The sequence below is a fragment of the Castor canadensis genome, chromosome 9 (assembly GCF_047511655.1).
Source record: "Castor canadensis chromosome 9, mCasCan1.hap1v2, whole genome shotgun sequence".
Taxonomy (NCBI): Eukaryota; Metazoa; Chordata; class Mammalia; order Rodentia; family Castoridae; genus Castor; species Castor canadensis.
In genome coordinates, this window is record NC_133394.1 from 32,796,047 (window position 1) to 32,823,784 (window position 27,738).

Genomic DNA, 27,738 nt, shown 5'->3' on the forward strand with positions numbered 1-27,738 from the left:
AATAAGAAAAAAAATATGCCACTAGCTTATCTGGACATAGTCTGCATTAATTCTGTCAGAACCAAGGGGACAGAGGTGGCTCTGCTGCACAGCTCAATGAAGCCCAAGTACTCTTGTATCCTTACTCTATTATGTTTAGCAAAGATAGAAATTAGAGATTCTTTTGAGTATGTGTATAAATTCATGAGTGGTGATCAGTGATTTTGAAAACAGCATAAACAGGGTATTGCCATGAGTGTTCATTATCCACAGATAGTTTTAGATTGTTATGGACTGGGATGTATCCCTCCAAAACTCGTATGTTGAAACCTTAACTCCCAGTGTGAACAGTATTTAGAGATAGAGATTTCAAGGAGGTGATTAAGGTTAAATAATCCTGATAGTATTGTATATACAAGTTTAAGCTGTCCTATGACTTTCAATTGATGTTTCAACTAATTTTTCAGGTCGTGAACTATTTGTCAGCATGGACACCCTGACACCTGAATGTCCTATTTCATTCACATTGGGAAACCTTCAAAATCATTCACACTATCACCCAAAGGTTTTTCATTAAGCCACGTATGATTATGTCACATAGTAAATGTTCTTTAAGCAGAACTGTGGGAAGAATTATCAAGATGATTTGTTTTGCTCTTCTCTTTTTTCTTTCTCTTGAAATTGATGCAACTCTTATCATTTGTCCAAAATTGAGAAAACTTGTTTGCTCCTACATTGCTTTGTCTACAATTAGAGGTCTGTGAGGGATGAAGATACAAAGATTCTGGAATTCAGATCTTCCCACAGAATGTTACCATGTTGCTAAGCTGTGTAGTGTATCTTAACAACCAGGGAGACACATAGGCTCCTTGGAGTGAGAGTGGGAGAAACTGGAGGGACACAGCTGGATTCTTTTGGAGACATTAGACATTAGTCTATTACTGCCAATCAAAAATCCTCAGCTTCAGTGCAAAGATTTAAGGAATAAAAACTTAGTCTAGCCCCATTATGAGGCTGGAATGGTATCAACAAACTTGAGTTCCTGTGAACCAGATCATCTACCTTAAAAACTGTCCTCAGGTATAATTTTTTTCATTTTTATTAGCATATATTCATTGTACAGGAAGAATTCATTGTGATAATTCCATATAGCCTTACATTATACATTGGTTATATTGCCCCCACTCTACTCCCCCTTCAAGCCCCCTTTTCCCCCCGTGGTATAATATTAAATTCATCACTGAAATAATTTTCTAAAAATTATTATTATTTACTTGAATTCAAATTCATCTTAAAGACATGCAAAAGACAAATAAGTCTATTTTAAGGAAATGGGCTATTATTTCTAAAAGTAATTTACAAACAATGTATTTTCGGTCTTGTAGAATTTTGAGTGATATATGTAGATAAAATGTTTTACATTCCTTAAACATTATTCGTAAACAATTAAAACATGTTATCAGATTAAATTTTTGCTTGCTTTTGTTTTGAAATAGGGTCTTGCTGTGTAACCCAGCCTGGCTTTAAAGTTACTACATAGACCAAGCTGGGCTTGAACTAGTAATCCTTCTGTCCCAGCCTTCCAAGTGCTGGGATTAGGTGCTGTGCCACTATGTCTGGCTTCAGATTAAGTTTTCTGTTAGTGTACTACAGAATCTCTTCAAAATATAAGTGCAAGATAAAGTTCAGATTTTCAGGAGGCACTGCTATTTTGATAAGAGAAGAGAGAGAAGTTTTGCATTGTTTTCTTATTGATCTATTATACCAAAATTTAAACTGTATCACTTCCTTTCAAACCTACCTTAAGAGGTAACATAGGATAAAAACTGAATATTACAGCTGACATTTAAGTCAGTCCAATCAGGTTACAATGAACAATTTTGGTTGTTTTCTTGGATAATGGCAAAGCTGGAAACCTAAGTCCCATTTTTTATTCCAGTTTAGCATCCTGTCCACTACCCAAATTGCCTGATGCACACTTTTTTCCCAATTAGATTAAAAAAGAGTTTACTGATTTGATTGTACAAAAGGTCCACTTAGGAACACTAAGTCTAAAGTTTGATTACACAAGAGGTTAAGGAGCAATGACAAAATATAGTTTTTATTGTTAGCTAATGGTATTTTTGAACTTGATATTTAAATATATTTTATCAAACCTAGGATAATTTTAGAACTTATATCAAATTGAAATTTTAAAAAGTCAAATAATCTATGACAATATACACTCTAAACATATAGGATGAGAAAGTCAGATTGCTGTGGTATAAAAAGATAATAAATAAACTAAAAATATCCACCCAACAACATCCTGAGTTCAATTTCTAGCACGTGAACATGTTTCAACACCACAAATTATTCTGACACCCAAATTCCCTGCCTTGGGTAGAAATAAAAATGTAAATATCCAGTTCTGGTCTAATGAATAGGCTTCCATATAAGATAGGAAATATACAAAAACCACCAGGAAAACATGCTTCCTAAATTTCAGGAGTTGTATACTATCCTCAAGAAAATTCAAATAATTCTTTCTTATGCTCTGAATTCACATACCTTCTTTCTCACATGGTTATGGGTTTACCAAGAACCATTACATTATCTTCAATCCCTAAGGCTATAACACTTGAGGGGTCTAATAAATGCTTTCTGAATGATCAAAGGAACATTAAATATTATTAAATGTTGTGAACAACATGATTGGTCTGTAGATGTAATATTCTTTTGGTTCTTTTTCTACTGTAGATTTTACCATCTTCTCAGATGATACAAATTTGAAATGGTAATTTTCTAAAAATACAATGCGAAAGGTCCTCATTAAAGGCTAATTTAATGTAAAGCACATTTGTGGGTATTATATTTTAGATCCATAATTTTAATTTACTATATTGAAACTGATGATAATCATGTAATGTATTATTGTTGATAAGGCAACAAAGTGACCTTAAATGCAACTAAAAATAAAACACAATTTATGTTTTTTCACAAATACTGTGATTTTTACAGGGGAAATTTTTTATGGTCTACTCAGACCTATTCTGCTCAATGTTTACAAAAATTTGGTTTGAAAGCAAAATAGCCTCACATTGCTTTGAAATGAGAAACAATTCAGTGAAAAGACGAGAAACGTTTGATGTATAAGAACATGTCAAGAACTTCTCCTCAGAACACTTGTCATGTTGTGCTTTCAGGGTCTAAGCACATCTGGAAGCGAGGTCAATCAAGTTAGACCCTAAGAACTTTGGTGGCAACAGTGAAGAGAGAGAAACCAAACACCATGGACACAAACCTCAACACTCCAACATCTGCTCCTAAATTTGAGATCAAAGGCAACCAAATTATGGCTAGAAATAGAAACTGCTTTCTAGTCAGGCACACTCCTCACCCCAGAAGAGTTTGCCACATCAAAGGTAAGGGGACTTAATGTCCTAGGATGTGTCTCCTTCCCTCACACATGGGTTACTTGATGATTCTAGTGGGTAAACATAGGGCAGCTATTCAAAATGTTTAGCCACTGGTAGGGCATGGACACTGACTACTGGAACTAGATGCCAGCACTGGAGCTAAAGAGCCTACAGGCCTTCCTCTGCCAGATATTAACTTTGGGTTGCTTGATTGTTAAGACAGGGACCTGGAAAGGGGCCAAAGTGGCTAGGTCCATAAAGGCCACTCAAGGAGCTCAGGAAAGAATTGACCAATTGGTCAATTTTAATATTTTAATATTTTAACTATCTGTATAGCCATGCCAGCAACTGTTGGACAAATATCAGCCACAGGGAAGCATATATTTCCTCTCTCTCTCCATCACTCTTTTTTTACTTGTTTCTTCCTTCCTTCATTTATTTCTTCCATCTCTTTTTCTCCTTCCTTCCTTCCTTCCTTCCTTCCCTCCCTCCCTCCCTCCCTCTGCCTATGCAATAGATTTCTTGGAAATTAGACATTAGTGACAATATCTCCTCTTAGCTTGGATTAAAGAACAAAAAATTATACATTTTTTTACATTATATATATATATATATATATATATATACACACACACACACATATATATATATATATATATATATACACATATATATATGGTTCTAGAAGGGTGAAAAGAGAAGAAATGTTTTAATGGGTATATTTCTTAAGGTTATGAAGTATACAAAAAGCAAGCAGAACTGTTGAGTCTTTAATAGAATGAACTGGTCAGTTTGTCTAGGACAGGGTGCTTGTGGGTCTTTTCCCCTCACAGTAGCATGACAAACTCAACTGTTGGGCTCAATCAATAGACGTTCACACCTGTCTCTGAGATTTGAATGCCCTGCATCATCTCCTAAATAAGAACTGCTGTAATAAGGAGTCCCTAGCAGATGGAAATGTGTCATATTCCTGAAGTGACAAAAAAAGTTAGATTTTCATGGAATGATTAAAAATGAGCCATCCTTTGCTGGAAAAAGAGAAGACCTTGAAAATAAAGAGAATTATGAGGCTGATACACCTGTGCAAACATATGCGCACACACATCTAGGCTATGCAATGGCTAATTATAAGGCTGGACAGAGTTTGTAGGGAAAAAAATCAAAAGGTCCTGGTAATTGATTAGTACAGAGTGTGAAGAATAACAAATAAAGAGAGCACATGACCTTCACCACCATCCCCACCCTAGGTTATCATGGCTAAAAAATATGATGCTTTTGCTGAAACAAGAAAGATAAGCGGGAGATGATAAAGTTAATTCATTCAGCAGATATTTATTTTAACTCTAATATATAGCAATTCCTATTCAAAATGTAGGAAATATAACAGTGAAGAAAAAGTGTCCCTGCCCTTGTGGAACTCACATTCAAGTCAGACTGTGGTACACATACTGCATGTGCACAGACACCACACATTTGAATGAAAATGATCTAGTCCACATGGTGTGGATTTCGAATGAGAAGTCAGCAGTACAGATGTACACTTGGGAGTCATTAATATAGAAGTGGCATTTAAAGACATGAATATTGATAATCTGTTTATTCAGTTATCTATCCATCCATCCTTATATTCAAAAAAATTTACTTGGAGTGAAAAATATAGGCAAAAGCCTGACTTCAGGAGCTAGATTTCCTGGCTTTCCAAGCTATTCTATAAAATGTCACAATATATAAACAAGACAAGTAAAGAAAAGCAAGTGTTAACAAAGAAAAGTACATTAGGACATTGGCTAGAAGATGACAGACATGCCTATTATGGAATAAATAGAAAAGAAAGAAGAGATAATTGGGATTGGAATAAGTGAATAGAGAACACATTTAGATAGGTTCTGTATATCATGCTAAGTAATTTATATTCCTTCACAACAAAGAGATACTCATACTTATGTTTTTTACTTCCTCACCCCGAGCCACTCCAACCTATAGCCTAACTCTCTCACCACCCCACATAGATTGTGTTTGCTGATATTATCACTACCCTTATTTTGACGAATCCAATGAGTATAATCAGAAATGATGGTTACAGTTGCAAGTAACAGAAAAGAATCACACTGGTTTGTACAACAAAGAGGTTGTTGGTTCAAGTAACTTCAAGTCTAGAAGTAATGAGGGATTCAGATATTTTACTTGATGGCCCAATGGTGTTATAAACAACCTACTTTCTTTTGTGTCTCACTCTGCCTTCCACAAGGTCAGCCTTATCCTAGAGCTGGCTTGCTTCTCTCATAGTGACAACATGGCTATGTAAGTTTTGAGCTTTGCCTCTACTTGCCTCACTGGCTTCTTTCCCAGCAGATTCCATCAAAACTTTCCTCATATTTTATCAGTACATGTCAAGTATCATGCCATGTCTGAGTAAGTCTCATGGACAGGGAAATGGCATGCACAGTTCAGAAGGCTCTGGTCCAGAAAATCAATCACCATGACAAGGAGCATGGGCTCATTCTTCTCCTGAACACAGCTGTGAAGTGGTAGATAAAGGAAGGATAATGAAACAAAATATCTAGTACTATTTTAAAAAAGAAAGAAAGATAGAGATTCCAGGTAGAACTGACAATTATCCCTTACAATCTATACACACTCTTTAATCCCACAAGGGGCAGTAGAGTGGCTCGGATGGCCTATCAGAGGTGAATCCACTCAAAGGTGCTAGGCTTCATAACTCCCATCAGCCATTTAGGTTGGAGCAATTCCCAAAGATGGCCTTAGCCTGAACCATAAGTGGCTGGCTGATAATCATAGCAGCTGGAAAGCTGAACACTTCAGTCCTGAAGGCATGATCTAGGTAGGTGGTGGATATATCACAATATACACTATAGCAATTGTTACAGCTTCTATCTACATACATGTTTTTAAGATTATTTGATTAATATCAGACATCCTCCACCAAACTGTGAGCTCCATGAAGGTGGTAGGTGTGTCTGTTTTGTTCAACACTTATCTCAATTTTCTGAGGAGTGGCTGCCACAAGGAAAGTCTTACAAATTCTTATAAAAGGAAAGACTCAAGTGGTAAAGTGCCTGCCTAGCAAGCATGAGAACCTGAGTTCAAACCCCAGTACTGATTTTTAAAAAAAATAAAAGAAGGGAGTTTAAATTACATCCATATAAAAATCATACAGGCACAGATGTATTTTAAATTAAACAGAATGTATATACTACCACAGACATCTAGTAGTTGTGTGTCTCTGAGCAAGTGATTTCATTTAAAAAATTATTCTAGTTGTATTATAAAATGTTGCAGAGGAGCAGAGTCCCACTAAAGATTCTCAGATAAGTTAAAAGATGGATCCAGTCATCTAAGTGTGAAGAGATGGGGAAGAGAGCAGAGAAGTAAAGAGTGAACTGAAGGGTAGAGACAGGGAAAAGCCTGAGTAAGAAGCACAGAGAGTCAGCAAAAGGATGCGAGATTCAAGGAAATGGCTCAGTGACCATCAGAGTCAAATTCCTAAAGGAGATTAGGAAAATGAAGGCCAAGGAGATAAAAAAAAAAAAAAAGGATGTCCTAAAGTCTCTTGTAATATATAGCATTATCTTGGCCAGGAGTTTTTCAAAACTTACATGCAAAAAGTAACAAAAAACAAGCATATTTAACTGAAACTTTTCATATAAAGAACAAGTATTACTAAACTGCCTATAGTTTTTTCTGACTAGAAGGCCTGATATATATCTCTTCTATATTTCATTTCACATTCTGCTTTGAATTATTCTGTACTTATAATACACTATAAAACTGTTGGCAAGAGAGGGAGTGATATTTATGTCCTCAAATCCCATACAGTGTCTACTATAAAGCCTTACTCATACTAATACACACTCACACAGAAATGTATGTTCAACAGAGTAGAAAATTTCCTCTGGAAATATTTCAAGGATACTCATGTCAATTCTAGAAAGCTTGGTAAGTGGAAGTACATGAAAAGCAGATGAGGCAAAGTGCTTTATTAGGACTACCATTAGCTATGTTGAAAGTCAACATGTACTTTGAACCTATACTCAGCACAAAAATAGTACAAACTAGCTTCATAGTTTTACCACAAAGATAATTCTAATAATCCATTTTACCAACATCCAAATTCTTAGTCAGTGAGATCTAATGCTATTCTCATTGATAAGTACTTAAAATATTAAATCATTAATAAGTTTATGAAGTCCAACTTAAAGTTTTCTATTTGTACATGCACATGCACTGGGCCAAGGACCTAAACATGAATCAGTTTTGCTCACAATCTAATTGGAGGAGATAAGGATATGGGAAACAATTCTGTTACATGTTATATATGATTTCAGGAGTATGCTGAATATCCAAATGTAGCATAGCAGTGGACAAATCAATGGAAGGGTGTCAGGGATACATTTCACTTAAGTTTTGATCAAGAAAGATATATGTGATAAACATTGAAAAGAAAGAATAAAAAGAACTTAAACATTTATGAAAAAGAGTAAGAAACTAGAACCACTGCCAGATTTTTAATTTGACTAGCAAGGCAAAAAGTGGACCGACCAATTAGTCTTAAGTATATAGGAAGAGGAATATCTGTGGAAGATAAGATCATCAACTTCATTGCAAAAATGCTGTACTTGATGTGCTGGTAGAATACTCAGGAGGGAACGGCAAAGTAAAAAAATGGATGTAATGACTTGAAGCCTAAGGATTCACCTATTTTCAGATAGATTTGAAAATCAGGACCATACAGGTTAAAACTATAATGCTATTGCCTAGGAAAGCAAAGAATTACCCAATAGGATTCTAAAAAGTGTAAAACATCCAAGCCTTGGCATGACACAGAAAATCCAGGCAACAGAAAAGAAATGGCCAGAGATGATGGGATCAAACCAGAAAAACGCTGTCTATGAAAATAGAAAGAAATAACCTTAAAGAAAGAGGGGGAAATAACTGGGGTTAAGATCAACACCTATAAAAAAATTCCATTTAATTTACAAATTAATGATCTCCATTACAGAGAATAGGAAGAGCTTAACTTTATGAAATGACTATGTGTCAAAAGCTAATCTGTTAGAAAATCTAATATACCCAATAATTTATTACCTACAACGCAGTCCAGGCTGACCTGAAACTCACTACATAGCCCAGGTTGGCCTCAAACTTGCAATTCTCCTGCTCAGCCTCCCATGTATTGGGATTACCAGTGCATACCACCATGCTCATCTTTATCTTCATTTTAAGTACACCTGTACAATGGTTTTTACTAAACTTACCTCACAAGTAAGAATAGCATGCTTTTTTTTCTTATTTAATAATCTCTGTTTAATTTTAAATGTCCCCAGTGTTAAAGAGCCCTCATTCACTAATGAAACAGCCATGTTGGGAAAAAAAAAACCACAGATAAAGTCAACCCCCCTTTATAATCACTTCAGAAACAGGAACTTAATGCTTCATTATAGGGGGAGCTGGTTTGTCTTGAGCCAACTCCATTATGTAATCCTTCTACATACTCAAGGAAGTTATTCAACCCTCACCAAGACTGTGATTCAATCCTTCACTGCTGCATTGAATTTCACATTTCCTTGACAAGCTTTAAGTCATTTAAGGTCCCATGTGACTGGAAGCCACTTTAATGCCATTCTATTTGACCCTTAATACTCATACACTCCTTTTAATAGTTCTTTCCTAACTCTCGATAGATGGAATCTGAATTCTTTAATATTACTTTAATTGTAGTGTGAGATACAGATGAATGTGTGGTGTGTGTGTGTATGTGTGTGTGTGTGTGTGTGTGTGCATGTGTGTGTATGTATGAAAAAAAGGGAGAACCAATAAGGAAAACAAAAAGGAAAGAAGTTTAAATGTAGGATATTTTCCTGCAGAATCTTCCAACACACACACACCCACACACTTTTTTTAACTACATAAAGTACATTGCAGAGAGAATAGAGCTTTTCCGTTGATTTATTTGTGTGCTAAGTTTTTCTTTTCTTTTTTTTGGGGGGGGGGTAGGTAAATTGGTCACTTTGTACCTGGCCCAGTCACTAACCTAGTTGTTTAAGGTGTAATGACCAGGTGTGATGATGTCTCTAAAACTTTTATTCTCATTTCTAGTTAAAAACGGTTTCTACTAGTGAAGTTCTCAGTATTTGACTAAGTAAAAGCCTTATATTTGGTTGTTTATTCATCCCTTCATTCAATAACGAGCCCCTACTTTCTGCCAGGCACTGTTCTAAGCACTGGGAATAGATAGCACACAAAACAGACAAAATCCCTGCTCTCATGAAGCTTACATCCTAGTGCAGCTCACACAAGCAACGTGCAAAGGGATATAATATGGTAAGTGACAAGTGCATAAGGAGACAGAGAGTAATGGACTGCATTTCGGACAAGGTTGTCAGCAAAGACTGTTATATGTCATCTGAGAAGACAGATAAGCAGGGAGAGACTAGTGACACTAGAGGAAGATTTGGAAGAATGGGTATGAAAAGCACTATCCAGAAGCTTGCCTGGCAACCTAGTGAGAGACACAGTTGCCATCTCTCATTGTCTCACATAACTCATTGATAACAAAGAGCAGTGCCCTGTACATCCACATCTCCTCAGCTGTCCAATGCAACACGACTTATCATTGATGCTAAGAGGAGAACTGTCTTTAATATTTGAACCAAATCCTGTATTTGAGTCAAAAGCAAATGGCTGTTACTTGAGTAAATGAACCCAGCTGTCTCTGACATGAGAATAAAAGTCTTTTTATGCTAAGTTTTTCCTCCTTCCTTCTTTTCTTCTTCCTCCCTCCATCCCTCCCTTCCTTCCTTATCTGCCTTACCTTGTCTTTTATCCCTACTGGCAAAAATTCCTTTACTGTCCACAAGCACACACACACACAGAACCAGTGTATCTTATATAGGGAGCTTTGTCACATCTAGGCATTTTGAATGCTTTCAGAAATGTAAAACTGGCATACTTAATCATTATCAAGACTTGGAAGTGAGAGATTTATCTGGGATAGAGGCAAATCTTCTCAGATTGACTTCTAGAACAAAAGAAAGATTTGAGCCTGTTTCTCAAGGCTGACAAAATGGTTGAACATTTTAAGGATGCATGTATTGGCAACAAAATTGGCTACATTGGCTTTCTAATAATGTCCACCTACCACTGGTTCATACAATTTGAAGTTTGACATTTTATGCACATTTAACAATATTTGGTTGGGAAATTGTTGATAATTTGAAAAAACTGGTAAAAAGTTAATCTCGTCGTTTGATCCTTTTCATCCTTGTTCACCCAGGTTTGAATAACACTCCAATCTGTACTGTGAATGACGATGAGAATGCAGTCAGAACATTGGCTGGTGTCGTCCAGTATAACGACTCAGAAAAAAATGAAACACCACTTGCCAAATGCAGTAAAACACCCAGCGCCACCGAGGGGTGTCCAAAGGATAGGCGTACCCAGAGTCCTGTCAAAAGAGTGTTGTCAGCCCCACACAGTGTCAAAATGCCTCCACGGCCTCATTCTGGTGAGTTTTTCTCAACAGATGGAACATTTCCTTAGGCTGTCTACAAATAATTGGTGTAGAAATAGATGTGATTGGTAAAAGAACTACAGTGATTTTTAAAGAGCCATGAAATATTTTCACTATAAAATAGGCTATTGATTGCAGAAAAATATTTACTCTTCTCATCATAACAAATATTACTACTGTTATTATTATTGTGTCAAGACATATTTTGTGTGATAATAGTCTCTAATCCCTATCAAAACTAGTTCAGACAAACTAGATATTACTGTCTAGCCAACACTGATAGGAAACCAAGTCAGACAAAAAAGTGGGTCCAAAAAATACAGTAGGGATGGGATTTCATGTTTACATCTTTCAGGGGATACTTGTCTCCTTAAGGTCACACCCTGGTGCCGCTGTCTTCCATGTTTTTGCCACTGTTGTTTTGTCCCCAGGTCCCCCTGCACAGAGCCTGGACCTTAATAGACATTTCACTGCATTAATTAATGCTTATTGAAGTCACCAAACATTATCAAAAGTAAAGTGTTGCAAAATCCATAGGGCCATGAAAAATACAAGAAAGGAAGGAATTCTGCATGTTAAAAATTAAATCCAGGACTAGAGGTGTGAGTCAAGCGATAGAGTGTCTGCTTTGCAAGCACCACACTCAAAGTTCAAACCCCAGATTCAACAACAACAACAAAAAATTAAATCCAGTTCTCTTTCACCTTCCACATATAATTTCTGTATTAGTAAAACTATCAGGGTATATGAAAACTATTTTGGAATAATGTAGTAAAATATATTTCTTGCTAAAGACAGTAAAAGAGATTACTTACAGACTACTTACTACCTGGCACATGCTATTCTCAGGTCTTCACACTTGTCAACACATTTTATCCTTTCCAGACCTTCTCCTCCCTCCCTTCTATTGGCAATGAAGAGTCTAAGCCCACTCTGTCCACCTTCTATTTGGAGTCCCTTCTTATCCTGTAGAACCTAGGAACAAAAATTACATTTGCAAGACAGTCTCTTCGTGGAATGTGTTGCCACCTAAGATTTATAGGATAGTTATGGGAGGGACTAAGGGACTAAGGTCACTTTTTTGGTTGCTTTCTGTTATCAAGCCTGCCTGGAGATAGAGGTTATCTTGCTACAACACCCCAGTGCTCAGATTCTGGATTTATGGGTATCAGCAGGCAAACTCAGCAGATACTGTGACTTTGTGATTGCAGCAGCATTCCAGTACCTGATCTTTACCCTCGTGGATGTGGTTGCAACAATTAAATTGGCAGTGGCCTCCTGACCCCACTTCCTTCTGAGTGTGGTAAAACCTGGGTCACCCATAGTGGATCAGGCCCAAGATGTCTGGTAATGATTTGTGAATATCAAGACCAGAGTTCACAGCCCAGTACTTCCAACACTAAATTAAACATTCTTGCTTCTTCATATTATTTACATTCTGCTTAAAATAGAGTAGTTTCTATTTTCCACAAGTAGACATTAACATAATATCCTCACCACCCATAACTGTGTTTTCATTACTTAGAGACAGGTAACTTTAAAGTTTATTTTTCTATCTCTCTTCAGCTACAATGAATGAGTTTAGTTGTTATTGGAATTACAAACAAAATCTTTTCATCTTTTAAAATTGTGGTATCGGCTTTGATAAAAGGGATGATATCACTTACACAGGATATATCTTAAAATTAATATAAAGTAAATTAAGTAAAACTTTGAGTGGTTTTGGGGTAGTTTAGGTGGAGTTAGTTAGATGACTGATTAAGGGTAGGGCTAAAAGGCTGATAAAATAAGACAGAAAATAAATAATAAAGTATAACTCAGCAAAAATCTATCTTCAGAGCAAACACTTAAAATCAGATATGAAAATAAGAAAAACATATCTTATAGTGAGCTATGCACTTTTTAAATCAATTTGACTGGACTAAGAAAGCTTGCAGTATGTTTTTATATATTATAGTGTGAAGATAATTAGTTCTAATACAAATATATACTTTTTATGTTATTATCATGTAATTCTATCTCCAAGTTTCTTAATATTTATAAGCACATCCCTGAGTTGATCTTAATTTATATTAAGATACACTCCAATCTATTTCAGCAACTGACACATATGTCATAGAATAGAAATTCCTTTATAGATTAATTTAAATATATTTTTCCCCATTTCATTTCAGAACCATGTAGAAAAATCAATGAATGCTACAAAACTTCCAGTGAAAATCCCTTAGTATTTAAAAAGGTAAAGAAACAACTATTGTCAGCTATCTGTTTAGTTTGACTTCGATTTCCCTCACCTTTGCATATCTTTCTGAAAAGTCATGTTTCACAATATCTGTGTAGCATCATTAAAATATAATTAACATAATATAAAATGCACATATTCAAAATACAATTTGCAGAGTTTTGATAAATTCATATACACATCTGGGAAACCAGCACCAAAAGCAAGAGAATTTATATATCTGTCAGTCCCCAAAGTGTCCTCATGCCCTGGCTTGGAACAATACAAATATTTATCTGCTTTTTATCTCTAAAGATAATGTGAATGTTTTAATTTTATTGATTTTAATTTTGATGGGACTGGGATTTAGATTCGGATTTTTTATTTTTACATAAATGAACTCAAACAATGAGTTCTCTTTTAAAATCTGGTTTCCTTAATTCAGCATGATTATTTTAACATTCATCCATGTGGTCATGTACATCAGTAGCTCATTCTTTCTTCGTTGCTGAGTAGTATTTATTTGTATCATTCTCCCACAAGCTGTTAATCCATTCAACTATTGAAGCACACTGGGTTGTTTCTAATTTTTTACAAAGCTAATATGAACATGTCCATACAACTCTTTGTATGGATATGTTCATTGTTTTTCCTTGAATAATACCTAGAAGTGGAATGACTCTTACAGTAGCTGTAGGTTTAAATTCTTAAGCATTTTTTTCTAAGGTGGCTGTACCATTTTATATTCCCACCAGCAATACATACGAGTTTCTTTTCTCCACATTCTCTAAAAAATTAGTACGGCTAGTCTTTTCAACTTTAGCTAATTTAGCGGGTTTGTAGTGGTATCTTATTGCGGCTTTAATTTTCATTTTTGTAATGACTAATGAGCTTGGCATCTTTTCATATTATTGTCATTTGTGTAGTTTCTTGTGGGAAGAATATTTTCAAGTCTTTCACCTACTTTTGAAATTGGACTTTAACCTTTTTATAATGATATTGTAAAAGTTCTTCATATATTCTAGATGTAAATCTTTTTGCCATGTTTATATTTCAAAAAAGCCTTGTTTTTTGTTGTGTCTTTTGAAAAAACAAAAAATTAATAATTTTTATAAGGCCCCAATTTATAATTTTTCTAATATAGTTGCCAATCTGCATGCTTCTTGTCTCCATTGTGCCTTACTGCAATGGATGAACCTCCAGTAGGATGTTAAACAGAACAGTCAGAATAGACATTCCTACCTTACACCTGATCATAGGTAAAAGCATTTAGACTTTCACCTGGAACTGTTTATTTACTTTAGTCATAGACAGATTTCCTTCATGTAGCTAAGGAAGTTCCTCTCCAGTTTTAGAGCTTTATTAAAAATGGAGGATATATTTTGTTAAATGCTTTTTTTTTTTTTTTTTTGCTACACTGGGGTTCAAACTCAGGGACCACTCTAACACTTAGTCACTCCATCAGCACTTTTTGTGATAGGTTTTTTTCAGGATAGGATCTTTCAAACTCTTTGCTGGGGCTGGCTTTGAACCTTGATCCTCCTGATCTTCTGCCTCCTGAGTAGCTAGGATTACAGGGGTGAGCCACCAGTGCCTGGCTTCAAATGCTTTTCTGTACTTGACATGATCACATGATTTTTCTTTTTAGTGTTAAACATATTGACTTTCAAATGTTAACTTTCAAAGTTAAATCAACCTTGCATTCCTGGTAAAAACTCCACTTGGCCATAATGTGTTATCCTTTTATATACTGTATTTTATGAAATATTGTTCAGCATCCTTATTTTCTTATAATATTTTTTTCTGGTTTAGTACCCGTATAATGTTGGCATACTGGAAAAAGTTAGGAACTCTTCTTTAGCATTCTGGAAGTTTTTATGTAGAATTGATTTTATTTTTCTTTTAAAGTTTGCCAGAATTCTTGAGTGAAGCCATCTCAGCCTGGAGTTTTCTTTCAGAGTTTTTTGGCTACAAAATCAATTTATTTTTTCATAGATAAAATCAGTTTATTTTTTCATGCACAAATTTATTACCTTGTGCATAAAACCTACAATGAAAAATATGTCCAGGAAATCCATCATAATTTCATGGAATCATACCTTTCTATGTATTTTTCTAGATGTTCACAGTAAGCATGCTATTTTGGGTTTAGAAAAATTATACACACATGCAGACAGGTATATATTGGGTTGTCTGTTTCTTCTTTAGGGGGCTTTGGCCATTTGTGCTTTCCAAGGAATTTGTCCATTTTTTCTGCCTTGTTGAATTTACTGATATATAGTTGTTTGTAAAGTATCCTTTTTCATGATTTTATAAGCTGTACAAGTGTTTATTTTCTCATTTCTGATATTGGTGATTTGTCTTCTTTTTCTCTTGATATGTCTAGTTAAATGTTTATAAGTTTAATTGTTTTAAAATAATCAGTATTTTATTTCTTTAATTCTCTTGTTTTGTTTTTCTCTTCCTATTTCAATAATTTTATCTTTATACTAAAAGCTGGAACCATTGATTTGACATATTTTTCCTTTCTAATATAAGTATGCATTATTATACTTTTCTTATAAAATTTTCCTATTTTGGCTATAATCCCAAATTTTACTATATTGAGTTTTCATTTTCATTCAATTCAAAATTTTTCTTAATTTCCTTTTTAATTTCTTCTTTGATTCATGGGTTACTTAAAATTATGTTTTTTAAAATTTCCAAGTGTTTTGTGATTTCCAGATATCATTACGTTATTGATTTTCAATTTAACTCCATTGTGGTCCAAAAACATACTTAGTATGTTTGAAACTTTTAAAATTTGTTGATACTTTTTATATAACCCAGAGTATGATTTACCTTAATAAATTTTTCCTATGCCCATGAAAAGAATTTTCACTCTGCTGTTGTTGGACGAAATGTAGTATTAATTAGGTCAAGTCGGCTTATACTGTTTCCCAAGTCTCCTATAATCTTACTGATTGGCTGTCTTCTTTTTCAGTTATCTACTGAGAGAAGTGTTTGGCATTTCTGACTATAACTGCGGATTCCTGTATTTCTCTTACTATTTCTGTCAGTTTTTAATTGTGTATTTTGAAGCCTTTGATTAGTATAATTATTTAGGTTTGTTATGTCCTTTTGATGAAATGACCTTTTGATCAATATGAAATTATAGCCCTTATCGCTGATAACATTCTTTGCTTCAAAACCTATTGTGCAATAGAACTCTTTGTATTTTCCATTTCTTCTTGAATCAATTTTGATAATATAGTCTTTTTTCTACAACTTTTTTTTGTCTAAATGGTTGGATTTATTGACAAAGTTCTATATAATATCCTTATATTTCTTAAAAAAATCTTCATGATCTGTAAGAAGCACCCTTTTGCATAGTAGGTATTATTTTGCATAATAATGCCTTTGTTTTCATGCTTACCTTTAACAGAAGTTTATCAATTTTAGTGATGTATCAAAATCTAATTTCTGTGATTTTTTTTGATCCTTTATGTTATATATTCTTTTTTATTTTGTTAATTTTTGATTTTAACAATTTTGTCTTTCTAGCCACACACCTCATTTTTTGTAAATTATTTTTTAGTATGTGTACTTTAAAGCTATAAATTCTATTCTGAAGAATGCTTTAGCTGCTTTCACAAATTTTGCTATCAACATATTTATTACAATAATGTTCAAAATATTTTCTACTTCTCATTAGACTTTCTCCTCTGACTTATGATTAAATTGCTGGACATTATGTGTGAAACAATTATTTAAAGGACTCTAAAGCCCATGATGAATGGGCTTTCATTTAGAGAATTTGTGTTTGTCTTTTGAGGAACCCATTGGCACTACCAGCTTAGACCAACTTAAACCAAGTTCAAATCTTAATCTTGTACTGTACTTGTTCAAGAACTGTTGTATTCTAGGTCACCTTCAACTTGAGGGTGTAGTTCTTGGGTGGCTTTTTTTTCACTCTCATTTTTCATTATCATATAATTATTTCAGGCCAAAAATGGAAACTTCACAGATACACTTCTGGCTTCTTAATTCCATTTCAATTTGACCTGTTAATCCCTTACTATTTTATTTGCTCTTATTCTTTTACTTTTACTTATTTAGTTTTAATTTTTTGTGGTGTTGGGGGTCAAATCCAGGAACTATTCTGCCGCTGAGCTAGATCTCCAGCCCTTGGCTTCTCAGACTGGCCTCTAACTCACTATGTAGTCCTAGGCGGCCTTAAATCCTTCATCCTTCTGTCTCTGCCTTCCAAGGGATTCCAGGTGTGTGCCACTATGCCTGGCCTATCTTTTATTTTTTTAATTTTTAATTTGATTATTTAGTTATATTCAATGGGAGGGTTGAATAAAAAGGGTATATTACCATCTCCCCAGTAAATCTACACAATGAATTTTTTAAAAAGAATGCCTTTAAATACAATAAAGCTTTATTGCCACTAAATGTCAATCTATCAGTTCCAGTCATCACAGTCCCAGGTTGTTGACTGGTTTTGTCATTAGCCTCTGTGTGTCTTTATATGTCTGTCCATTTGAAGGTGTTAAAAAGCCTTTCCTGGAACAGGTGCATGGATCTAAGGCTTTGTATAACACTTCCTGAACTTAAAATTTCCCATAATCTTCGTTTTCATTGTTTAAGTTGCAAACAGTGTATTTACCCACCAGCACTACTTCCTCTTCCAGTAATCAAGGAAGAAAATTTATTTTGTCTTTCTAACTCTCCAGTGCTCAGCTGCCACTTAGCAGAGCAAGGAGCAGCAGCTCACATAGTAAAGTGACAAACAAAGCGTAAAACCACTCACTTGTTTTTTCCTGGCCATAAAAGCAAAAACTTCCCAACTCAATAGCAAATCTCATGTGTCAGAGTTAGTTGTTGTCTAGAGCTATCATATAAATAAAGGTTACACATTACATTACTTGGTGTTTAATCAAGAACTTTAAGTGATCTCACCAAAAGTGAATATTCCATCACCATTTGCTTTGTCTCCAAATATAAATGTTTGCTGGAGCTTAAAGGATGATTGAAACTAACCACTTTTTGCTTTTGTTGATCTTTCCCAAGTACTAACCACATCTGCCCCTGTTTAGTTCTGAGATCGACAAAATTGGGCACATTCAGGGTGGTATATCCGTAGACCCAAAGACCTCTCTTATTAAGCTACAAGGTTTCTCATTAATTTTACAAATAATTTGCATATAAAATATAAGGGAAAAATGCATACTGACTATATCAAACCTTTGATTTAGGAGGATTTTAAGGCCAAAAAGTCACCATCACCTCCAAAGGCGTCCTCTACTGCTGGCTCCAGTTCTTCAGAGGTGATGAGCCCCAAGACTCATGTCAAAGAGAACACTGTTTGCATACCAAATTATCTGGATCAGGAAATAAAAGTAAGAGGCAGGAATACTAAATACATAACTTGGGAACAGCATTAACAAACCAAAAAGCAGAACAATGCAATGAACAAACATATCACTAGTCATGATTTGGGGGTAGAGGGAACAGTAAAGTTTCAGGTAAATGACTCTGTTTACAGAATGATAAATTAGGTTTAAGATTTAGCCTCCTATTGTAAACCACCCTACATAAATTGGCAAAATGTATAAATAAACTGTTTTCAGGTATTTGGCAGCAGAGAAATAATTAGGGTGATATCCACATTCAACTCAGACTTCTGTCTGGGGCTCATTTCCAATCATGGCACAGAGAAACAGAGCCCAAACAGAGGATAGTAGCTTTACTAGGTAAAGAAAAGAGAGTTTAGAGTTTGAGGTTACTGAGGTGGCTGAAATTTGCAAAGTAAGCAAATGAAGAAGAGAATTTGATGTAGAGAATGAGCTTGAGAGGTCTGTACAGAGTCCTACTGAGTCTTTGGCCCAATATTAAGTTTCCATGCATAAGGTGAGATTCTGAAACCCGGTAGAAGAGAGTTAATGGGAGGTAACACAGCTTAGTGTGGCTGGAGTTCACACATGCCAGAGTAGAGAGACTTGCCTAATGCTCCAGGAATTCAGATGAGACCCAGAAAAGTCACAACTTAAGAAATGAGTTATTTTAGCCCTACAGTTTGGAATACTCTAAACCCAAATTCTCATATCCCAAGATCAAGTTTAAACAGATCAAACTCACTTGCCAATATATTAACAATCTTTCAGAACAAAGCTCAATACTCTTCAAGGGAAGACAAGAAAAATAGACTCTTCACACTATGTATATATAAAACATATCACATAACAAAAACTTAGTAGACATGTAAGGAATAGGACTTTCTAAGCTATAACTAGAAGATAAAAAAGAGTTAATACTAACAGACACAGAAATGACACATATTGAAATTAGCAGGAAAGGCTATAAATGGAGTCAAAATATTTTCAAGGATTTATAGGAACAAAAATGGACATGAATGAGCATGGGGAATCTAACAAGAGAGATAAAATTTATAAGAAAGAGAACCAAGAGAAAATTATAGAATTGAGAAATATAATATTTCATAATAGTGAAATCAAATAGAAACCATAATAGAACCAAAATTTCATAATAGTGCTTAGCATCACATTTGACACTACAGAACAAAACATCAGTAACTTAAAGATAGAGCAATAGTAACCTGTCAAAATAAAGCAAAAGGACTATAAATAGAAAAAGACCATAACAACCTGTGAGAGTATAATGACTGTTCTTCTACATCTGTAATTAAAGTCTCATAAAAAAAGGAAAGACAGATTAGAGCATTAAAATTATTTGAAGAAAAGCTAACATTTTTTCAAATTTGATAGAAACTTTAAAAAAAACAAGAAGACACAAAAACGCAAAAATAAATAAAGACAAAGGAAATCATATAGGCACATTATAATCCAATTGCTAAAATCCAAAGAGAAAGCAACAAGAGAAAGAAAATGCACTGCCCATAATGATAAAAATGACTTCTGACTTCTCACTAGGAACTTGCAAACTATGGCCATGGAATGACATTTTTAAGTATCCAAAGAACAGAAATACTGTCATTTCAGAAGTGAAGATGATTTAAAAGGAAGATAAGTATAGTTATAAAAACGAAACCAAAGTAAAATGCATAACAACAATAACTTAATGTCTAGGTGGGAGGAAATGGAAATATATCATAATATTCTTAAATTATACACAAGGTTGTATAATGTTAATTCAAGGAACACTATGATAAGTTAAAGTTGTACATTTTAATCCCCACCAAAAAGTGTAGCTAAAATGTCAATTGAGAAGATAAAGTGGGATACTAAAAAAATGCTTGATTGACCTAAAAAGGAGGCAAAGAAAAAAGGGAACAAAAATAGAAAGGGAAAAAAACAAGTAGCAAATGGAACACTCAAACCCATGCAAAAGTAAAAGATAGAGATTGATAGACAAGGTAACTTGTAGTAAAGGCATTGCTTTAGCCTTTTCAATTGCTAGAGGTTGGCAATTAGTAAACATATTCTGAATTGTTTATTTTAATACTGATGTTCAGAGTTTATGAAAACTCCTCCATTTTGATTATTAAATAACCAACCAATAAATGACCTACCATATTTTTTCATGGGTAAATGTGAATACACAACATTAGACAGTTCATAGGGATAGAAGTCTGCTATTCCAGAACTTGGCAAAACCAGGTTTCTTTGATCTGAGAGTATTGTGTTTTAGATCTAAGTTTGCAATCACACAAATCTCCAATCCCAGTACTGGTTTGGGTAATGTTGTCTTTTGGCAATGTCTTCATCACCACCAATTTATTTTCCCCATCCTTCCAAGCCCTTCTTTCCAGAGATTAAGTCACTAATTTGTGCCAGACCTAACCTTATGACTTGTGAGGGAAAAGATATTTTTAAAGAGATGCTAAACCATGTTCTTTGTACTCCTTTAAGCCATAGTACATACAAACTGAAAGTGGATCCTTGGCTTTGATTTCTAATCTAAAAGGTGAAGTGGCTAGAGAGCCTCCTCATAGTGTGAGCAATTTCAGGTCTGATTAAGAAATTCCTACATCTATTAAAATTTGCCCTCATCCTTAGACTACACCAATCTGTCATTATAAAATAATGCCAATAAAACAGGAGGATGTCAATGATACATTCTGCCACTTTATGAAATATGTTCAGGACAGACACTCAGAACTCACGCTCAGGAACTATTCTGGAGAATTTGAGTGAGAATAGGGAAGTCTTACAAAGACGGGATGACAAAAGGACAACTTTTATATTTGGCACCAAGAATAGCGTCCTAAAACTCTTTGCTAAATAGTAGTGGACATTTCTGATGCTAATAATCCATTCTCTGGGGTTAGAAGATGACTTTTCAATTCTACCTTGTTAGTAGTGTGCTGTGAGTTTTTTGCCAGCTATGACAACTCAGGGAATTCCATACATACATAGTATCCAGTTACTTCTATGGGGGGAAAAAAAACATGGGGCTACCTTGAAGATTTAAGATGTCTCTGCTCTTAGGAATCTTGATATCATAGAAGAAAAGGTTTTAAAGGTATTCTGATGAATGACTGTAATGACTTCAAAGTATAGAATCACAGAGAAAATCTATTCATTGGATATTTTTTCCTTTCTCCAGACATGATCCAGACTGAATTGGGACACTTTTGAAAGCTCTATAGTTTCCCTGACGCTCAGAAGCTAGGTTTACAGGCTTAGGTGTCCCTGTCCCAAACTGTACAAACAAATATTTACCTTGAGAGAGGGCAAGCTATTATGGTCCATTATGGGTTTGCTTACGTACCCATAACAAAGAGAATGCAGGAGGTTTCCATGAAGACGTGTTATACTTCCTCTCACTAAAAGAACAATTATACTCTCTACGATGTAGTTGACCAACGAATGAATGTTCTATGAGTTAGAAGATGCTAGTAGTAATGTACAATCACAATACTGATCTTTTAAAACATAAAAACATAGAGGCAGAGTAGCCTAGAAAATCCCATAGGGTTCTTTTTCTGTTATTGCTATGGTGGTTGACTTACTATAAAATTAAGAGCACTTTTAACTTGCTGTCTTGTAGGATATGGCATTATTGAAGACAGAAATCTTAATGCTACCACAGAGTTCAATATAGACAGTTGATTTTCCAGCCCTTTGACTGCACTTCAATATCTCTAGCATCTAGATCAATGGCTGACACAAGTATTTGTTGAATTAATAATAACTTACAATTTCCAGCAGAGAGACTAGGAGAAAGTGTGTTTTAGTACCTCAAGTAAGAATTGATGTTGCTTTACATTGTATCAAGACAGTAGGGATTAAAAAGAAATAGAGAGGTGTGAGAAATATTTAGAAGGTAGAATTTACTGAACCTTTTGGTTGGCAGTATTTGTAGAAAAGTGCAAGGGACTTGCCCAGGATGAATCCCAGGATCTGGCTTGAACAATTCACTGTATGCTGTCCATGTTCACAGAGACAGGACAATCAGAAAGAACAAGTTTGAAGCAGATTATAGGAAGAGACATATGAGTTTAGTTTCCGATAGCTTGGGTTCAAAGTATCTATACTGTAATAAGGCCAATTCTGTGACTAGCAGATTCCCATTAAAACCCCATGGTGCAATGGTAAAGAACTGATTTCCCAAAACAAGTGAATTGCTCCTACCAGAAGGTGTTGGAACAGAATAGACACAAGAAAAACAGAACATTGCAAACCTAAACTGCTACTTCTACTAGTGATGTTTTTGCTAAGATTCTTCCACCTACTGTTTGAAATCTGGCCCCCAAATGAAAATCCCAATTGCCTTAATTGAGCATCATGTATAGAATGACATTTAGAGAGATTCGATTCTGAAGGAAGACAAAGGAAATCTTATTAGTGTTGTACCATTTACTTTCTCAATATGTAACTCTAATGTTCTCTGTCAGATCCTGGCAAAGCTCTGTGAAATTTTACATACTGATTCTCTAGGAGAAGTTCTACAATGGCTGCTCCATGCCAGTACAACAGGTGAGATTAAGATAAACATTTGCAGTCATTTGTGCTCAGGTTATTGTCAGAAATTGGGAGTATGCTCATTATCTGAAGTTTTACACATTGGATTTGTACACACAATATTATTTCCCCAGTGTTTCAGTACCAGAATCATTGCAGTCTTGGATAGCCCACCTGCATGCATGTTGGTCATTCAACAAATCCAAAATACAGTATGCCTCAAATTGACCTCACTAGGATGACAATGAAACACTGGTTTGCAGGGGAGATTTTGTTCTCAGCTGGTGCTGGTTTGTGCTTTTCCTCTAAATTCCACACATCCAGGGCTCTCCCTAAGTACATTCTCTGGCCTGCCTGTGAATCCTGAACACAGAGTCTGTTTCTAAAATTCAAACTAAGAGCTCTGCAATTTCAACCAAAGCCATCAACTTGGTCATGTCTCTGCCACCTTTGCCATTCTCCATTCCCAGGCAGGACAATCTTAAGTGGCACGCAGCATCTATTCTCAAACCTTAGCTGATCATTCATCTTGGGTAAAACCTCTGGGGTGGGGCCAGAGAATCTACATTTCTCATGGGCTCCCAGATGCTGCTGCTAATATTAGGATGGGGACTACCTTTTGAAAATCATTTCATTAGTTAGCATAAGTACCAATGTGTTAGGGACAGGTTGATGTTTTAAAATGGAGAGTATTTAGGAAATAGTACCTTACCCCAGAAACTCAAGTCTACTTTGCAGGAAATTGAGAAGTACTTGGAAAGAGCCATTATCAAGTTTTTTTTTCCTTTTTAAGAATGCAACATTTAATAAATTCCAAAGTAATAAATGCTTACTTTGGGAAGAAACAAACAGTCGAACCAGAAGAGCAAAATATGAGAAAGAACAGGAATAATCAATAAAATTATATAGATATCATTTCAGTGTTTATTTTCATGTAATCTTTCTAGACATGGTTATAGTATATGTTATTTAACTACCTATATTTTAATGGGATCATATTATGCTTGTTATTTTTGTACAAATATCCTTGTGTTGTATAGGTATCCTTATATTTTTAGCAGCAGCCAATAAGGCTGGGTTTGTACTTGTATTTTAAAACTATTTCACTGCCATTTAAGTGTAAAACAAGAGTGCTGGAGGTGGGAACCAGCAGGAGGGGAAAGAGTGAAAGAGGTGGTGAGTGATGGAAGTACTTCATATACATGTATGAAAATAGGATAATGAAGCCTATTTAAAACTTTTTAAAGAAGGTTAGGGAAGGTAAGAAAGAGTAATGGAGGGAGTGAATTTGATCAAAGTACATATATTCGTGAATGGAAATATCTCCATATATAATTAAGATATGTTAAAGGTGGAGAACACAAGTACCTCAGTGATTTAACTATCTGGACTCTACAGTAGCACAGGTCAACAGAACTAGGTTGAAGCTTTTTTGTAGAAATGTGTACTCACACATTAGTACCTACCCAGAAAATGGCTTTCTAGCCTTTCACACTGTGGTGATAGATAAAAGAACTAGTCCTGCGTTTCTAACCAACATGAGAATTAAATTACAACCTTTTCTTTTTTTTTTTTTTTAATCAGAAAAAGAGTGGGTCTCAGCTTTGGTTCATTCTGAGCTGGCAGAGATAAACTTGTTGACTCACCGCAGAAGAAACACCTCAGTGGAATCAGCAACAGAGAATGGGAGGCCATCAACAGTTAAATCACCACCCACAGTCAAATCACCCCAAAATTCACCTGTAAAGTCAAGAGTGCATACTAGAGCTAGCGAAGGAAATCAACTACCCAGGTAGTAGCTATAATGGTCCCTCTAAGACCAATTACATGAAGATTTGGAATTGTCTTATCATTCAAAATGCTAAACACACTGAGGTTTTTAAGTCCCAATTCTATCCAGGAAATGATTGATTTTATACACACACAGGTATTCTTTATTTTTTATAAATGTAATGTAAGACTTGTTCTCAGTTCTACTGAACATTTTGGCAGGGCTATGTCTTCATTATACTTAATCTTTTGAGAAAGATTCTCTTCCCACTAAGGGAAAAATAAGAGTAGACATCTAAGAAAGTATATGACAGTTTTTTAAATCTTAACTGAAAATAGAAACCATAAAGATAAACAAATTGTATTGCTATCATTATGTATATTTTGTTAAATATCATACAGGTATGATCTTTTTTTAATGTGTAGAACAATGATAATAAAAATAAATTACTCCAGTTAGTTTTCTCTGACATATTCCTGGGGACTACCAGAGAGAAAAATAATCATTAAGGAAACTGAAAATTATTTCAGAAGAAATTTTTCTTAAATTATGTAATTCAATAAGAGCAGAAATATGCATATTTATGTATAACGTTTAAAGAATGTGCAGTAAGTTGGAAGATAATCTTGTTTAAAATGAAAAATTGAGCAAAGCTTAAGGTCAGAGAAAGTGAGTATTCAAAAAACAATATGTCATCTTAAAAATTATTAATACAAAGAATTTTATTTTTAAATTTGTCTCTACCAGAAAGTTTCCATAAAATCAGAAACTAGGAGATAGTAAGAGTTAGTCTCTCTACCTTAGTGACTAGCATATGATATAATTAGATATTTACTCAAAGTGAGAACTTTTCATTGGTAATTTAATACTATATTCACTAAAAACAAAGACTTAGGATAGCATATTTAAGATAGACATACATTGAGCTTGTAGTTTAATTTCTATCTGTGAAATTCATGTTTTTCTTTCTCCAACTGATTTAGGGTGTCAAGTCAAGGATCTGAAGGAAATAGAGAAGTACTACAAGGTTAAGTACAGTTTGTGATAATTACTGAGTCATTATAAGGAAACCAGTAAGACAGACTAACGCCTTAGGGGCATAGATCTCTGCTTTTAGAAACAAATCAGCAAAATACAAGAGTGATTTTCATCTCAACTCTTTGGGGAAAGAATCTGCTGAATTTCTCTTAAAGATAAATTTGACATTTTTTTTTGGGTTTGGAAAGGCAAAGTGTCTCATCAGGGACAAAAATAAGACAGCGAGACAATAAGAGCTATAGATGTAGTCATGCCAATTCGATGAAAAGGGAAAGTCTGCATTGACATACAAAGGACAGTGATCTCAGAGCTTTGGTTCTTCACATCTTAGCTGTCATGGAAGTAAATGATTTCACTGGAAGAAGAGTAAAATGGCAGCCAGCCACAAGTAGGTGCCCTGTGAGACTGCTGAAATACAACAGAGGAGTAGTGTGCCCCACCAGAGGCCCAACACCAGCATATAATTTGAACTAAGAGTCAGTAACTGTGGAAAGTCCTGCGTTGGCCCCAAATAGTCCAACTGAAGCATTCTTGTAGGTTTGACAACTTCTACCTTTTAAGCAAGCATAGCAATAATGACTATACAACAATTGCCAAGTATATCTACAAGCCTCAAACAAAAATCTGCCCGAGTTCTCCAAGTCCCCCTTATATAGTAATGATATGTTAATCAATGAGAGCTCCTTGGGGTCACTCTAGACTCTAGCAATTTCCACGGGGATTTACTAAATCCCAAAGCAGCTCTATGTGCTAAAAGACAATAATTGGTGGAGTTTAAAAATGAAAAACATGGTCTTCCTCTGACTTCAAGGAAGTCCAAAGTTTTTGGTCTTTCCTACCAAACTCCTCACCCTAGGACTATAAAATTAGGAAAATGATGGTTTCTATTCAACTATATGTCTCACTTGAAGGCCCTACATACATTTTACCCTGCCTACACAGAACTTTTTTGTGTAAGAATCCCCCAAATCATGGTCCTATGTTGAGATCCAGCATCTTCTCCAAATCCTATTCATGTTTGGGAGACCCACGTAGACTTTAGAAAAGTCTTATAAGTACAGTTGTTAATTTGTTTTAGCCTGCCGTATATTCTCGTTTTATCTGTCAGGACTGCAGATCTTTCTCCTTCTCTTGCTGGACCAATTCTTGCCCAACCTGCTTACCCATCACTGACTCCAAATCATTCCCACCAAAATCATTTTTGCTTCTAAGAGTGAAAAAAACATGTCCTGCATGTTATAGAACAAATCACTCCTTAAAAATGAGCACACAGTAAGAAACATGTGAATAGATTCTTTCATGAATTTTGGGTGTTTTGAATTCACTAAGATTCATATAGTTTTTTTCTGTATCATTTTCTACCAAAACAAGGCAGAAGCTTTATTCAATGTCTCAATTACGGTCTTATTTAGATTTTTTCTATTTCAGGGGCTGAGCACAGGCCCGAATTCTTGATAAGAAGAAACAAGACGAAAATACCTGTTACAGAATATTTCAACAAATCAAAGTCTCCTCTCAGGCCCAATAGTGAGGACAGCAGATCAGAAAAGCCAATGTCAATAATAAGTAGCCCACAAGGATACAGTCCCTCTCCTCAAAGTGCATTTTATCCTTTAACATAACCACAGGTAGAAATTGTATACCATACTAATTCTTTCACAAATATGAGCTTCACATTTTACAACATCAAATGATTTTTTCAAAGAATCAGATGGTCCTCTTTATGGTGGCACATGTACATCTCAAAACACCTGTATATAATGCTACAAATAAATATTAATAGAGACAATATTTCTATTTGTAATTTTATACTTTATGTAAAAGAAGTATGTCTATTTAACTGCAGTACATATGCTTAAAATTAGCCTTAG

At 34.9% G+C, this 27,738-nt stretch overlaps 1 protein-coding gene across 1 annotated transcript; it reads left to right on the forward strand.

Annotated features, from left to right (window-relative positions):
* Positions 1 to 3,250: 3,250 nt before the first annotated feature.
* On the forward strand, positions 3,251 to 27,630 carry C9H4orf17 (chromosome 9 C4orf17 homolog). The gene is made up of 8 exons (XM_020181009.2): positions 3,251 to 3,383; positions 10,672 to 10,902; positions 13,083 to 13,147; positions 18,370 to 18,513; positions 22,992 to 23,073; positions 24,643 to 24,850; positions 25,813 to 25,856; positions 27,296 to 27,630. The coding sequence occupies exons 1-8, from the start codon at positions 3,251 to 3,253 to the stop codon at positions 27,487 to 27,489; spliced, it is 1,101 nt and encodes a 366-aa protein (XP_020036598.2). The 3' UTR covers positions 27,490 to 27,630.
* Positions 27,631 to 27,738: the final 108 nt, after the last annotated feature.

Coding starts and splice junctions, on each gene's coding strand:
- C9H4orf17 (XM_020181009.2), top strand. CDS start 3,251: ATGGACACAAACCTCAACACTCCAACATCTGCTCCTAAATTTGAGATC. Junction 23,074..24,642: donor GCTCCATGCCAGTACAACAG/GTGAGATTAAGA, acceptor TTTTTTAATCAG/AAAAAGAGTGGGTCTCAGCT. Junction 25,857..27,295: donor AAATAGAGAAGTACTACAAG/GTTAAGTACAGT, acceptor TTTCTATTTCAG/GGGCTGAGCACAGGCCCGAA.